General features: G+C 42.9%; 1 protein-coding gene across 3 annotated transcripts in view; it reads right to left on the bottom strand.

Moving 5' to 3' along the window:
- Window positions 1-4,029: 4,029 nt before the first annotated feature.
- The window catches only part of TSHZ3 (teashirt zinc finger homeobox 3), a 158,696-nt gene continuing 147,035 nt past the window's right edge, over window positions 4,030-15,690 (bottom strand). For all 3 annotated transcript variants that reach the window (XM_053271456.1, XM_053271459.1, XM_053271458.1), the window contains exon 3: window positions 4,030-10,001. In XM_053271456.1, coding sequence (XP_053127431.1) covers window positions 6,799-10,001 — 3,203 coding nt within the window. In that variant the 3' untranslated portion in view covers window positions 4,030-6,798. The remainder of the gene's footprint in view (window positions 10,002-15,690) is intronic.

The raw sequence follows: 15,690 nt of genomic DNA, 5'->3' as shown, positions 1-15,690 counted from the left end.
GTTTTTTTCACTATGAGCCACACTGCTCATTGAGGTCATCGGAGGAGGTCCGTCTCCAGTTCCTGCTGACTCATCTGGTGGCTACACAGAGATGGGCCTTCTCGGTTACTGCCCCACGATTGTGGAATGCGCTCCCTGCTGAGATACGATCCTCCCCATCTCTGGCAATTTTTTTTTAAAAAAACACACACATCTGAAAACCCATCTTTTCACCCAAGCTTTCCCAGCTGTTAAAAACAGTCTGTTTTTAATTTTATGGCTGTTATTAAATTGTTGCATTGTTTTAACTTTTTATATGTGTTTTAATTGTTTTTATGTTAACTGCCCAGAGACAAAAGTTTGGGCGGTAGAGAAGTTTAATAAAATAAATAAATAAATACATACATACATACATACATACATACAATCCCTATAAGTGGTTATCTGAATAAACTTGCTGAATGTTTAAATGACATTGGTCATTATATTTGTCTAGTAAGAGTTTAGGTTCATACATGAAAATCATATCAACGTAGGGAGATGAGTCAGACTATTGATCCATTGAGATCTGCATGTTCTGCTCCAAGTGGCAGCATCCTTTCAACTTCTCAGGTAGAGCTCTTTCCCAGCCTATTCCCTGATACTCCTTTAGACTGGGCATTTTTCACAAAGCAGGCTTTATTGCGAGTATGAAGTTGCCAAAAAAAACCCCCGACACAAAAAGTGGATTAAATTGGGCTACATTCTAATGCGCAGTGAAAAACCTGAATTGTGTGTTGCGTGCTCCTCAATAGCTCGCAGGGACTTCAGGGTAGATCTGGCCAATATGTGAATGCACACCTTCCATCCCGGAGGAGATGCGAGCTAAAAGCCCTGTGTGAAAAATGCCCTGGAGATGCTGGGATTTAACCTGGGGACCTCTTGTGTGAAACTCAGGGGCTGTACCACTGAGCTATAACTAGAGAGAGGCTAGCATTATCTAACGTGGCTGTGTCCAATGGGGGAAAAGATATATGAGAATTCATTACCACAAGCTCCAAGGCTAATCAGCATATCAGTATGCAAGGGAGAAACAGACACTGGGTTACATCACTCATCATTATATGCATTCTTTATAGTGTGACATCTCGTTGGCATGGTCATTGAAGAACAAGATTCCATGTATCTGGAATGTGACCTATATTTTTATAAATGTGAGACTTACAATCTGATCTATGATGACTGTCGTCATAGGGTATAGGCTGAGATAAAGTGATCGCAGCAGCAGAATTATGCAAATACTGAGATGGGACTCTGAGATGACCCAGGAATGGCAAAGTAAGTGGGTGCCTGGTACTGTAACAATGTTGTGTAAAAATGGCAAAACGTGTTGTGTAAAAGTGGGGTGGGGGTGAAAAAAAGGATGTTAGGAACATAGGAAGCTACTTTATACTGAGTCAGACATTCATTCATTCATTCATTTATATTTTTATACCACCTGATATGGCAGTATCTAGGCAATGTAAGGATTGGTTAATCTAGCTCAATATTATCTACACCAGGGATTCTCAACGATGTTATTGGACTTCAGCTCCCATAATCCCCAGCCAAACGCCACTGAGGCTGGGGATTATGGGAGTTGAAGTCCATTAACAACTGGGGACCCAACGCTGAGAATCCCTGATCTACACTGACTAACAGTGACTCTGCAGATTTCAGGCAGAACTCTCTCCCAATCTCACCTGGAGATGCCAGGAAGTGAATCTGGAACCTTCTGTATGCAAAGCAGATACTCTAGCACTGAGCTAGGACCCCATTGCCTAAGAGGAATATCTGTATGTGTTCACATATAGTCACCCATCCAAATGCAAACCAGGGCAGCACAGGGGACCATTCGTGCTTGCCACCACAAGACCAGCTCTCCTCCCAAGACCAGCTCTTCTCATCACTCTTTCTCTGGGTATGATGTACCTGGTAGCAAACTAAGTTTCATTTAACCACCGCATCAGCTACAGCAGACAACCCATTTGACCTCTAATAATGGGGGTGCCATTGACCAGATGAACTGACCACATCTGACCTGAAGAGGGGGCCACTCTAGCTACAACAGTGTAAGCCAACCTCTGTGCAATGCAATGCATACCTGGAAGGTATGAGATGGGAAACTCCAGTTTTTAAATAACAAATTTTTGGTTATTTCCCAAGATTTTAAACATTTGTAGAAACCTTTTTGTGATAAAGATTCTCCTTAGATCTGGGGTTGTACATTCTCTCATTGTACATTAGAAGAGTCTCCATAAGTTGTGTACAGAATTCACAATTGGGGCAAAATCCATTGGGAAGTTCTCTTGTGAAATGAATTGGAGCATTGCAAGGGAACAGTAGATACCTCTTGGGATTTAGCATTTACTTCTTTTTAATTTACTACTTTTTTCCAGACCTTTCCTCAGTCGGGAAATCTTACTCCCTTCTGTTGAAACTCTCTTGATCCAATGAAGACTGCACAAAACATTCTTGCATGTCCGACCACTTGTCTGATCTCAAAACGAAGCATGTTCACCACCTCCCCAGTGGATTGTTATACTTGACTGCATTCACACACCTTTCCTCAGCCATCATAAAGGACTTGTCCTCTCCCCAGTAGGGATACACACAGTAATGGGTCCTGTGAATGGCAATCCTGGAACTTTAAGACTGGGAACTTTAAGAAAAAGGAAAGCTAGAAGCCCCACCTGGCGTCAGCATGCATGGCTGCCATTTGCATGGTCAGCAACACCATGCAAATGGCAGTAGGTAAGGACCTACTCTCCTTTTCCCTTTCCACCCCCCTTGCCCCAAAAGTGCTTGAACCATGGTTCAAACTGCAGTTCATGCAGATCCCTACAGCACATATGTTGGATTAGGGATTGCGCCATTTCTATGCCTGGCTGCGTGAGCTATTCAAACAGCTATATATTTGAGCATCTGCCAGATGTTGCTGTGTGCTGATACCAGCCATACAATAAGATAAGTGAAAGATGCTATACTACCGTAGCCCTGTTTTGAGATAAGGTCAGGTCTGGACATATCTGTGGAAATCAACAATATATTATATAATGTGGTTCCTGTTGGCTATGGGCAGGTCATGACACGCTCAAATGTGCATTGTCTAAGGAGTCCAACAGAACTGCCAGCATCTCTTATGGCAGCCATTTTCCCTTCTCTGATGGCTGTTCTGACTTTTGCTTACTCATCTCCAGATTTGTCCAAGATTCAGAATTCTCTTGAAACACATACAGATGATAGAATATGTCATACACTGACATAATGGCTTTGCTTTGTGTGTGTGCCTTCCTAGCCCGAGACCCGGTCTTTCAATGGAAACGCTGCATTTCGTACATGCTAATGAAGATTATAATGGCAGCTTTTGTGGTTTTCTTAGACTGATATGCCCATGCCAGTAAAACTTTGTCATTAGCATATAAATGTCTCCGTTTGTTTGTCAACGCGCTCATTCACCCTCCTATCTTCCCTTGCTATCAATTTTGCACAAAAGTGGGAACATTTTGAAATCATAAAGTTGCAGTAATAAGTCTCGTGATTCCTCTCCTTGTCAACTGGAGGTAGATGGAAGAAGTCCACGAATTCACGAAGGAACCTTCCAGTGCAATTTGTCTCTCAGAACACGAATAATACATTTAAGAGGCACCAGGTATCTGTACCCAATTGGGTATGAATATATAGCACGGCAAAAGATCTCTTTGCCATGCTGCAAATGTTGCTTATAACCCACCTTCTTTGCAGCCAATCTTCCTGGAGGTTTAAAGAGGAGATATAACCTTCATTTCATTTTGTATTTCTCTAGGATTTTTTTTTTTTTTAAATGAAGCCTTTGAGTATTGGCTCCCCTGCTCTTTCAGTGCTAAAGTTCACTAAAACTCCAGTGATTTATGTATAGGTTTCGACTGCCAACACCTGGCAGATGAAGAAGCCTACTCAAGCTTCAGTCATAAACAGCGAGCACACAATTTAATTTTAATGTGCTCGTTAGTCGTAGCACATTTCAGATATAATTGTGAACGCAACACAAAATTATAGCAAAAAAGACAATTTTAATGCGGCTGTAGAAAAAAAAGGGTTATATGAAGAGTCATATAATGGTGCCACATTGTCAATAACAGAACAGGGGCACAGAGTGTGCGATTCTGGGTCTGTGCTGTTTACATGCCAACATTGTACACATAGATTCTCATATGGTGTCAGCTGTCAGTTACTTCTGCAAATTAACTGCCAAAAATGGAGACGAACAGAATCACTTAGTGTGCTGGTAACCACGGGTTACCTTTCATATGCCTAAAGATAAAACTGCAGTATGAAATCTTGGGAGAATAATTAGGAAGAACAAAACAGAAAGTTACCAACTGAAATGAAAAAAAGAGAGAGCGCAAGAGAGAGAAAGAAAGGAAGAGAGAAGGCATTCTACAATATGAAATAACAACCGAGGGTGCTTATAAATAAGTCAAAAAGGTTATATCACAGAATGCCTCATAACTTTTAAGCAAAGTATTACAGTACAAACATTTTAAAGGCTTTTTTAAAATCAATGTTTAGGAAATACAGTACAAGGTGGTTTTTTTCTCTTTTATTTAAATTCTCCCACCTACCCCCAAATAGATTTAACCCTTTGAGCACTGAGTTGATTTTGAATTTTCTCCTTTGATTTTTTCCCCTCATTCATTTTACTCATAAATACCTTTAAAAGTTGTGTTGTGCAAAATAGGTATAATGCACGCCAGTCCGTGGCTTCTCTTCTCAGAATGCTTTTCTTTTTTAAAAAGGTAGCAAACAACTAATAAATATGTATAATTTAAACATGAACCTCTATCAATATAGATGTACTGTATCGCAAAACAAAACCAACCATACTTTGCTTCAAGAATAATGTTTCTGAATACTTTATAAATGCTATCTGTTGTATCTTTCATATAATTTACATTGTTCAGATGTTAAAAGAAAACCCTTTGACCTAGAAAAGAAATATACATTATTATTTTATATATTTATATATATATATTTATATATTTATAGGTACCACTTAAACTCGGAGCATATCAGGTACAAAAAAAACCATCATTGATAAAAATGTTGAAGAAGAAGAAATGGCATCATCCACAATCACATTTTTTTCCCGTAAGAGGATTTTGAAATCTATACAATATATACAGCTAAGTTTCAATGTGAAAATAATATACTTTAAAATTTCAAAATGGGCGCCACCCCTGCATATATGGAGGTCGAACAGTCAACTCCAACAACGGGCATGTCCAGACGGCAGCATCCCATGTTCCTTGTTGGGAACTGTCATGCACAGCCAGATGGGCAGGACATGTCCTGGGGAAAGATAAGCAGCTTTCCTCCTGGGACATCAGTCCACTCACCACAGGAAACCAACTGTGATGACTGCAGGTCCATATCAGCCATGTGAACCAGCAGAAGGAAGGCTCAGCATGGGCTGAGGCGTCCGGCACACCTGGACTGTGGATACTGGAAGCGCTGGAACAAGGCATTAGGTCCCTGAAATAAGAGTGGTTTTGGATGTCACAGGAAGTGCCGCCAACCAGATGCTCAACTGACTTGTGTATCCAACTGGTGGAGCTCTATGCAACATCTGAAGGGAAATTCACATGGGCATGTTCACACTTAACTCAGAACCTGAGGTTCACAGAACCTCCCTCAGCCTCAGGAACATGCACCCTGCCTTCCCATCCCTGTGTGAGTGCCCACTTCCTTTGTAGGCTGGGATATATTGAGACTAGGCATGACCCACCCATTTTGGCATATCCTAACCTAGGTGCTCCAGGGAAACTGAGATCTGAAATGAACGTCAACCCTTGGGTTCAGATCTCGGGTTCCCTGGCAGTGTCACTTCTAACAGGGATTCCCAGATGTTGCTGACTACAGCTCCCAGAATCCCCAGCTGTAATGACTTTTGCTTGGGGATTCTGAGAGTTGTAGTCAACAACATCTGGGGATCCCTGTTAGAGGGAACACTGGTGAGGACATGCTGAGATTGGTGGGTTTGAATGTTGCAACCAATATCCTAACCTACAAAGGAAGGAGGCACTCACATGAGGGCTGAAGCGGGATCATGTGCTTCTGGGAATGAGGGAGGTTGCACAAAACTTGGATTCCACAGTAAGTGTGAACCTATAATCGACAATGTGAGGTCCCCTCCAAACATTGCTAAGAAAACTAGCCAAGCAGATACATAAGGAACATTCAGTTGATGGCCCTTCTTGTTCAAACCCATTCTTAGGGTTGTCTGGATGTGTCCTAAACTGGAGGGGAATTTTTAATTTAAAAAAACAAACAACAACCCACAAACATATCCATACTTTTCAAAAAACCAAATTAAAGCAAAAGTGCTTGAAAGTACTCAGAGGGCTAAAGATTTACAGGGTGAGAACTACCAGCACACTTAAGTCGCCATGAAAAAAGTGCACCAGAATTCGTTAATAAATGCTTAATTAAACGGTCTTGTTAATGCATGCAGCTTGAGGCATCGGAGGGATGCACAGCAACTAAACCCCATTTTACACAAAGTTCCAAACACTTACCACTGCGTTTTAACCTTCATATTTTACCAGTAACAACAGCTGATTATGCACCTCTATTAAACACTGTACAGTTATACAAAAAGAGAGAGAAGTCATTCAGGCCAGAGCGACACCCCAGAGTTAAAATAAGAACTATGTGCCAAGAACAGAAAAGGTAGCTTTAAGGCGTCTTTGACAGTTTTCCTCAAAGCAAAGTACAGTTGCAGGGTTTTGTTTTGTTTTTGTCTTTTGTCAATAGGAAATGCTACTGCTTCTCCAGTTCGCAAACATACAGAAGATGGTCCTCGGGAGACTTGCCGTGTGTTTTACTGAGATGGAGCTTAACAGCATGCTTGCTCGCAAAAGTCCTGTTGCAAAGTTTGCACTGGTAGGAGGTTCCAATTTCTTCCTCCGGTGAAGGTGCCAAAAGTTTTTCGGAGGGTGACTTGGTTTGTGCTATCTGGTTGCTAATCTGTTCACTGGACAGTTTGGACAAGTCTCGTAGCCGGAACCCTAGATGCGATTCGAGGTGACTGATATATGTCGAAGGAGTTCTGATTTGTGAAGCACAGTCATTACAAAAGAACACTGGGTGCCCAGTGTCCAAATTTTTAAGGAACTTTGTCCCCCCTGTCCTTCGAAGCTGGTATTTCACGTTGGCCAACCAGTGGCTAATGGTGGTCATGGAGAGTCCCGTAAACCTAGAAATGTGCATTCGCTCCTGAGGACTCAAGTCTGACATGATGTATTTCCCCTCTGACGTCTGCCTCAAGCTGGCTGCAAACTGGGCTTGCAGAATGAGCAAGTGTTGAGGGTTCCAATTGGACTGGCGCCCCTTCCTTTTCTGAGCTGGGGTCGTCTCTTCTGGCTCTTCTATTGTGGTCCCGTCAACGTCAGATTTCTCAGAGATGCTGGAAGGTGTGGAAGATTTTGATGTGTGACTTTCTGTCAGGTTCTTCAGCATATCAGAGATATCTGACAAGGCATTCTCGCGTAGCGGCGAGTTTGACATGAATGACACAACTGCAGATGTCTTTGCCGTTGTCACTGTAGATGAAGAAGATGCCGAAGACGCCGATGTGGATGACAAAAGCGCTGAACCCAAAGAGCAGCTTTTGTCACTCTTGCCTTTCGTCAAATCTATGGGCTGGTCATTGTTGACATGATAAAAATAACGGTCTAAGTGGTCCGGTTTTTTGGACTGTAAGGGTGGGGTGGCCACAGCAGCCTTTTCTGCTAAGCTGTTGCTCATTTTAAAAAGCATACTCATTGGGTCCAGGGCAGGCAAGGAGGGCTTCGCTGCCTTCCCAAGATGAATATTCATTACAGACTGTAATGCACTTAATGGATTGACAAACGGTTGTTCAGGAGGGTGGTCAGTAATAATCGCTGTGCTGCTACTCAATGTACTTGTGATTGCCTTGATGAGCTCCTTGCCATTTTCCATCGGTTCTCCTGTTGGACTGTCCTTGCAGCTCTCCCGCTGAGAAATGGGGCTATTCTGTTGGCTCTTAAACCCAATGTCATTGGAAGTGTCCATCTTGAGGGGCTCGCTGACCTCACTACTACATGGTGACGGCGTTGTTCTCTTCAGTGGGGAAAGCTTCCCTCCTTCTGGCTCTTTCATTTTCTCTTCAACTTTGGCCACTTTCTCGGTGACTTTCTTGACCAGTTCTTCCATGGCATGGAAGTTAGTTTTCGGCACGGGGGACGTCTGCCTGCTTGGTGGAGAAACTAGCGGCTGGCTCTTAGTTGGCGATACTATTTCAGCATTCCCAAACATAGGTTTTAAGGGTGTACTTTTCCCTGATGAACCTAGGGACAACTTCATCATGTTGGGAAGTTGGTAGGCGGCATGGATACTGGGGTAGCCTCCCCAGCTTGGCGTCCCATTTTGGGCTTTGTTAATAGCTGATGTGACTGTATTTTCTAAGGACTTTAAAATATCTAGGCCCCCTTTTGGACTCTCTTCCAAATCATTTTCAGTCAAATAATGATATTTGGAGGAAATATCGTATTTTTCCTCATCTTCACTTGATTTCTCTTTATCTTTCATCTTATCGTCTGTAATTATTCTGTCCTTGTCAACTTCTTTTTTTACTTCCACATTTAATTTTGGGGAGATGCTAGATGGCGTATTGGAAGGAGAAGTGAACGTTGTGGCAGCAAGTGGGACAGACTGTACTTTTTCGTCAAGCAAAGCTGTTATTGTTGGTGTGACTGGAGCTTCTATAATGGGTTTCCCTTTCTTCATGGCGGAGTTGGTGACTTTAATGAAATGTCCCGTCACCATCATGTGGGCAGTGAGCTCCTGCAAAGTATCATGGGAACTCCCACATTCCATGCACTTGAGAATTTGAGATTTCCTTGCTTCAAAATGCCAGGCATAGCTGGCACCATTTTGGTGTCCATAACGGTTATTCGGAGTAATGTATGGATTGGAATTCTTCTGAAGTGCATCATTGGCATCGGAGATTGTTGCTTTTGGTGTCCCACCAGTGGAATCTGGAGAACTTGGAAGTTCCAGTTCTAATGATGTTTTCTTTCTAGTGGCTGGGATAATCTTTGCTGCTACGGGGGTTACGGGTTCCTTCAGAGGCACTTTTTGGTAATGTTTTGTTTTGATCATGTGAACACTCAAGTCTTGAAGCGATTCAAATGAATGACCACAGTACATACACTTTAATACTTTCTGGGCATCTTCTTTCCCTTCCATTTCAAGCAAAGAGCGTTTACGAGGTTTGGACCATCTTTTGGGGTTATTGTTATCCGTTTCATGGTTGTCATCTCGATAATGTCCCGTTTCATTCATGTGCACTGTTAATTCTACTAAAGTATCATAGGCAGCACTGCAGTCTTTACAGCGGAATTTACTAGCTCCAGTAAATATAGAGCCATAAAGCTTACTGCTTTGTCTGTACAATTGAACTGTGCTAAAGAGGCTGGGCTCCGGAAGGATTCTGTTCTGCGACACTTGCTGCAGAGTTTTTGCCATGGCTGTCTGATGCCAGTCAAAGCTGCCGCTTCCACAACTGCTGCTGCTGCTACTGCTGCTGCTGCTGCTCCCGTTGTTTTTCTCTGAGGTTGGCTGGTGGAGATTCAGGTTCAGATTGGACCAGTACGAGTTGGAGAGGAAGTTATTATAGACAGCTTTCATTTGTTCCAGACTGTCCGATACAACTGACTCCTCCAGCTGTATCGAAACCTCTTTGCTCTCCTCCTCATTTTTGATGGAGCTGCTCTCAAAATCGGCCATCCGGTCACTCGTTTCGCTGATGTGTGACTCACTGTCCATTTCGTGGCTGGAAAATTCAGCAGCCGGAGAGTTCTGATAGCTCTGGCAGTTCTTACTGAAGTCCTTCTCTGGACAGACGTATTTTGCTGAAGGTTCTCCATCAACTGCATTCTCATCAGGTTCTAGGTCATCTTCTGCCATCGCAGCTGCCTTCAGTTCATCCGAAACATATGCTATTGTGGCCGAAAAAGAAAACGGGAGGGGGGGGGACAGTGTTAGTGATTGCTGGTCTCACTTGATATCAGCAGCTGGCATGCTTCAGTCAAAGAACTGCATTTATTTATTAAAATTAAACAGTTAAAATTTAGCATTTCTTCCAAGCAAGAGGAATAGGGGGGAAAATCTGCTCTTCAAACATAATTTGCCACCTTATTCTTCTCAAGGGGCAACAGCTTGAAATTAAAACTAAATTTGAAATTAATGAAGCACATTCTGGAGGTGGCATTCATTTCTAAAGTAATAAATTACTTGTATCAACCTCAGAGACAGCAGTTCCTGTCTGTCAATTAATATGTCTTATGCTTTTCCTACCCCTAATGTATTTCTTAACAGACAGATTCACAATTTAAATTAAGCCAGAATTTTTTTTACTCATTACATTTTTGAGAAGCGATCTTTAATAAAACATAAAACATCAATAAAAAATTCCACAAAGTACAAAAAAAACCCTTCAATTACAAGAAAATTAAAAGCTTATATTTGCATGTTGGGGTTACTTAAGAGAGGCAGGTATTACATGGTCCTAGTCCCAAAAGCTATCCTTTTAGTTGGAAAGTAGGGATGCTTCAGAAAGCCTTCTGATGCAAATTTCAAAGTCCTAAATTGCCTGATAGTTGCTGACATGTTCCTCAGGGCAAAGTGGTCAGTTTTGAACTGCCCATGCCACTGTAGGCATCTAAAGCAATGCCGGCAGTATTGTGGAATTGGCCTTGTCTGCTACTATTAAAAATAGCATAATCATACTTCTGCTGCACTACATGAATTTGAAATAATGGACACAACACCATGGAAGTGTAATGGCACAATTTTAAGTAGTAATGGATGAGCCCTGTTCTGCTACACCGTGGGCATCACTCTAGGTGCCTGCAGTGGTTCCGGCAGTTCAGAACTATCTGCTGCGTTGCCGGGTGGAACAGGTCAGCTATTGTTTCCAAAGTGGAACATGTGTATTAGGGATTTTTCATCATCCTGTATTTTATTTCTAAAGTTTGTGCAGAGCTGTTTGCTGCCATTTTCATTTCATATGTCTCTCCCTCTGCTCAAGACGACCAATGTGTGAATGGAAAAACACTGCAGAAAAGCAATTTAGTGTGATTGGTATATAAGGATTGTTTTGCTGTGGTGTGTTTCCAGGGTACAACACTTCTCCAAAACAAAGTCTTGATGCAATCATACATAGAATTGTTGTGAAATAATCCTGTAATCCAGTACAATGCAATCCTGTACATTAGTGAAATACCACACAAAAAGAATCCTGATAAGGCCATATCACAAATCACTTCAGATTTTTTTCCAGTGTGCTATCAATGCACATATGTACATAGATAAGGATGAGGAGAAATTAACTGAAGGACTGAAAACTGAAACTGACTGTGCATACTTCAATTCTGAATGGGGCCATAGCTCATAGCATCTGCTTTCCATAGAGAAAGTCCCAGAAACATAGGAAGCTGCCATATACTAAGTCAGACCATAGGTCCATCTCGCTTAGTATTGTCTACACAGACTGGCAGCGGCTTCTCCAAGGTTGCAGACAGGAATCTCTCTCAGCCCTATCTTGGAGATGCCAGGGAGGGAACTTGGAACCTTCTGCTGTTCCCAGAGTGACTTCATCCCTTAAGGGGAATATCTTACTGTGCTCACACATCTAGTCTCCCATTCATATGCAACCATGATGGACACTGCTAAGCTAAGGGGACAAGTCATGCTTGCTACCACCAGACCAGCTCTCTTCCCAGCTCAATTCCTTGCAACATCTCAAGGTAGGGCTGGGAGAGACTCCAAACTCTAACCTTGGAGAGCTGCTGCCAGTCAGTGCAGACAAGGCTGACCTAAATGGACCAATTTATTTATTTTATTTATTTTTGCATTTATATACCGCCTTTCGTTAAAAAGATAACCCCAATAGTCTGATTTGGTAGAAGGCAGTGTCCTAAGTTCTTATTTTGGAATTTGTTTTAGAAACTCTAATCAAACTGGAATTCAGGAAAAAGGGAATATAGGATAGAACAAAGAAACATGGAAAAAATAAAGGAATGGAATGGAGAAAAGTCCTCTCATCCATATGCTAAGTAATAGAAAGAATATGCATTTAGGCACATGTAGAGTGCCTTCCCAGCACTCAATAACTACAGATTAATTACTGGAGGGAAGTGTCTGGAACTTGAATTGCATCACTAACTGTCAGGGTCCAGAAGACTATGCAGATCAAAGGAACAGTGATTTCTGTTACTTAACATCTTGGTCATCAGCCAGCCCCTGAATCCACCAATGGCTCATTCTGTTCTGAAGGAAATGCCCAAAACTTGGACTGTACCACCAATTGCCATATCCCTAATTATATTGTACTTTTGTTTGGATTTTAATTATAAGCTGTTACAGTTCAGTGGCAGAGCATCTGCTTTGCATGCAGAAGGTCCAAGGTTCAATTCCTGGCAGCATCTCCAGGAGCATTTCCAGGCAGGGCTTTTAGCTTGCTTCTTCTCTGGAATGGCGGGTGTATATCGGCCAGATTTACACCAAAGTCCCTGCAAGCTACTGGGAAGCACTTCACACACGATTTGGGTTTTTCATTGTGTGTTAGAATGTAGCCCAATTTATATCCAGGGTAAAAAAAATCCACTGTTTGCATCAGGTTTTTGGGGGCAAATTCGAACTCGCAGTTAAAGTCTGCTGTCTGGAAATGCTTCAGGTAAGACTGGAAAGGACACCTGCCTGAAACCTTGGAGCTGTCTGTCAGGATGGACAATACTAAGCTGGATGGATCAAATAATAATAGTAGTAGTAATAATAAAACAACTTTATTTGTTAGCCGCCCCATAACAAAATTTTCCCTATATGGATCAATGGTCTGCCTCTGTATAAGGGAGCTTCCTATGTTCCGATGCTTTGGAATCCAATCTTGGTTGAAATGTGAGAAATACACATACTTAATAAATCACAAAAATAGAGAATCAGAACCACCCATCCTAGATCTGAAACTAGAGATAAAAGCTTCCCCAAGGCAGAGGGCATGGCTCCCAGACAAGCCTGAAGCCCTGACTTTTTTTCACATTTAGCAATTAAGGTTTGGATAGGGAAAAGTTGGGAGGAAAGCAGGTGAAACAGCACCGAAACAGGATTCTGACAGAGATGCAACATGCTACAAATGTCCCAATCACAGTTACAAAGGCTTCTCGGCAAACAAAGGGAAAAGCAGATCAAGAGCAGCAAGTGCAGGGGAAAAAATTGGTATGCTGCCCTTCTTCTTCCAGGATAAATATATACAAGATCTTCCAGCGGACATTACAAATGTCAAAGTGTTTGCTCTTTAGACTACTTTGTCAATATTTACTCACCATAAGCTACAGGGGGACCCAGCAGAGAGTGTGGACTGTACTCGGCTTGGCTCCCAGCTGCCAAATTGGTGTCTCAAACCTATGCTAGAGGTTTAAGTGGCTGATGAGTTGGTCAGTTATTTGAGAGCATTAGGTCAGTGCAGGGGCGTAGCTAGAGGAGAGGGGGCCCGTGTTCATCCCTCTCTCTGGCGGCCCCCCCGAGTGAGGGAAATAATGAAGAAAATAGGGAGGGGTGAAGCTGGAGGGCCCTCAAGAGCTGGGGGCCCGTGTTCTTTGAACCCTTTCGCTCAATGGTAGCTACGCCCCCGGGTCAGTGATCTTTACTATTTTTAAAGCGGGATCCAGGTTGGCCAAAGATCTTCAGTGCCATCTTTCCCACTGTGCTGCTGGCGCAGGGGCTGCCAGGGGGCGGTGGGCAGCACCTTTAAGTGCCAATGGGTAGCTGCCTACCTCCTTGTATCACCGCACCGGAAAGCTCTTCCTAGCAGAGCCGCGCCGCCTAGCACCCGCTACGGTGGAGGATCGGATCTGCCACTCAGCTGGCGGAGGCCATTTGCATGGTCAGCAAATTGACTCCACACATGTGCAGAAGTAAGCGGAGTGGTGGTCTTCCGCCACAGCGGGTGCTGGGTGGTGCGCCACTGCTGGGAAGAACTTTCAGGTGTGGCAGTACGGGAGGTAAACACCTACTCATTTGCACTAGGGTTAGGGTCCCGCTGACCCGCCCCCAGCGGCACCAGCACCAGCTGCCACTGCTGTGCTGACCTTCATGCAGTGCTGCATTTTGCCCTGTGCTGTGGGAGGCCCTTTATAGTCCCAGAATCTGTGTCAAAAGAATTGTGTGATAAGGTACAAAAGGAGAGGAGAGCTGGTCTCGTGGCAGCAAGCATGACTTGTCCCCTTAGCTAAGCAGGGTCTGCCCTGGTTGCATTTGAATGGGAGACTTGATGCGTGAGAACTGCAAGATATTCCCTCAGGGGATGGAGCCACTCTGGGAAGAGCAGAAGGCTCCACGTTCCCTCCCTGGCTTCTCCAAGATAGGGCTAGGAGAGACTCCTCCCTGCAACCTTGGAGAAGCCGCTGCCAGTCTGTGAAGACAATACTGAGCTAGATGGACCAATGGTCTGACTTGGTATATGGCAGCTTCCTATGTTTGGCCATCTACTGTTGTTAAGCTAGTTCTGGCAATTTCCCAAAGTGCCAGGCTTATGAGCAGCTGCTGGGGTGTTTAGGGGGTGCAAGCCCCCCAAAATGCCATCTGGGGGCCATAAGGTACATAGATGAAACAAGCAGTAACTGTTGGGGAAGGATAACCCCACTTCCACTGTACTGAAGCACATTAAGGTCAGCTGGAGAGTTCATGAGGCGGAAGTGCAGGGGGAGGCGAGTGAGTGAGCCAAGAGCTTTCACTGTACCGATCTGGAAAGACACACCCTTTCTGAAATTATGAACTCTCTTCACAATAAATTCAAATACAGCTTTTAACTGGAGGGCTTTTAAACTTTCTAGCTAACTTTCAGCTTTTAAATTTGTTTTTAGCTAGGTCTGTTTTTAGTTTTGATTAATTGTACTAATTTTGTACTGTTTTATATTGTTTGGCTAATTTTGTGAGCCACCCCAAGCAGTATTACACCGGAGGGGTGGGGTATTACTAATTAAAGTACACACACAAATTACAATTAATCAAAGTACAATTAGTACAATTAATCAAAACTAAAAACAGACCTAGCTAAAAACAAATTTAAAAGCTCTACGTTAGAAAGTTTAAAAGTTAAAAGCCCACCAGGTATAAGCTGTATATCTGTATAATTTTGATTATGTATATATCTTGTATATCTGTATATAATATAGGTGGTATATAGATTGTGTATATAGATATATCTTGTATATCTATATTGTTTATCTGTATATAAGCTGTATAAAAACTATAATTTTGACTATTGCTAAGAGAGTCCATAATTTCAGAAATGATGTCTGTGTTTCCAGATCGGTACAGTGGAAGTTCTCTGCCCACTCACTCTCCTCCCTCTCCCTTTTCTCCTCATGAACTCTCCAGCTGACCTTAACATGCTTCAGTACCGTGGAAGCAGTTATGGCTCCAAGCACATTCAATGGTCTGATTTGGGATTACCCTCCGGTAAAGCAGTCAGAGTGCACATGTTAAGATGTACGAAGGTCATCTCTCCTGAATTGTATCAGTTTCAGCCGTGTACCGTATGACGTAATTCATGGCTCCCGTTACCCCTTTTCGGAGCAGTCAGAAAGGGATGAAACCCCAACAAAGTCAGTTAGATTGGACAATTTG

This window comes from Hemicordylus capensis, chromosome 9 (assembly GCF_027244095.1).
Source record: "Hemicordylus capensis ecotype Gifberg chromosome 9, rHemCap1.1.pri, whole genome shotgun sequence".
Classification (NCBI taxonomy): Eukaryota; Metazoa; Chordata; class Lepidosauria; order Squamata; family Cordylidae; genus Hemicordylus; species Hemicordylus capensis.
This window is presented reverse-complemented; position numbering and strand designations above follow the sequence as displayed.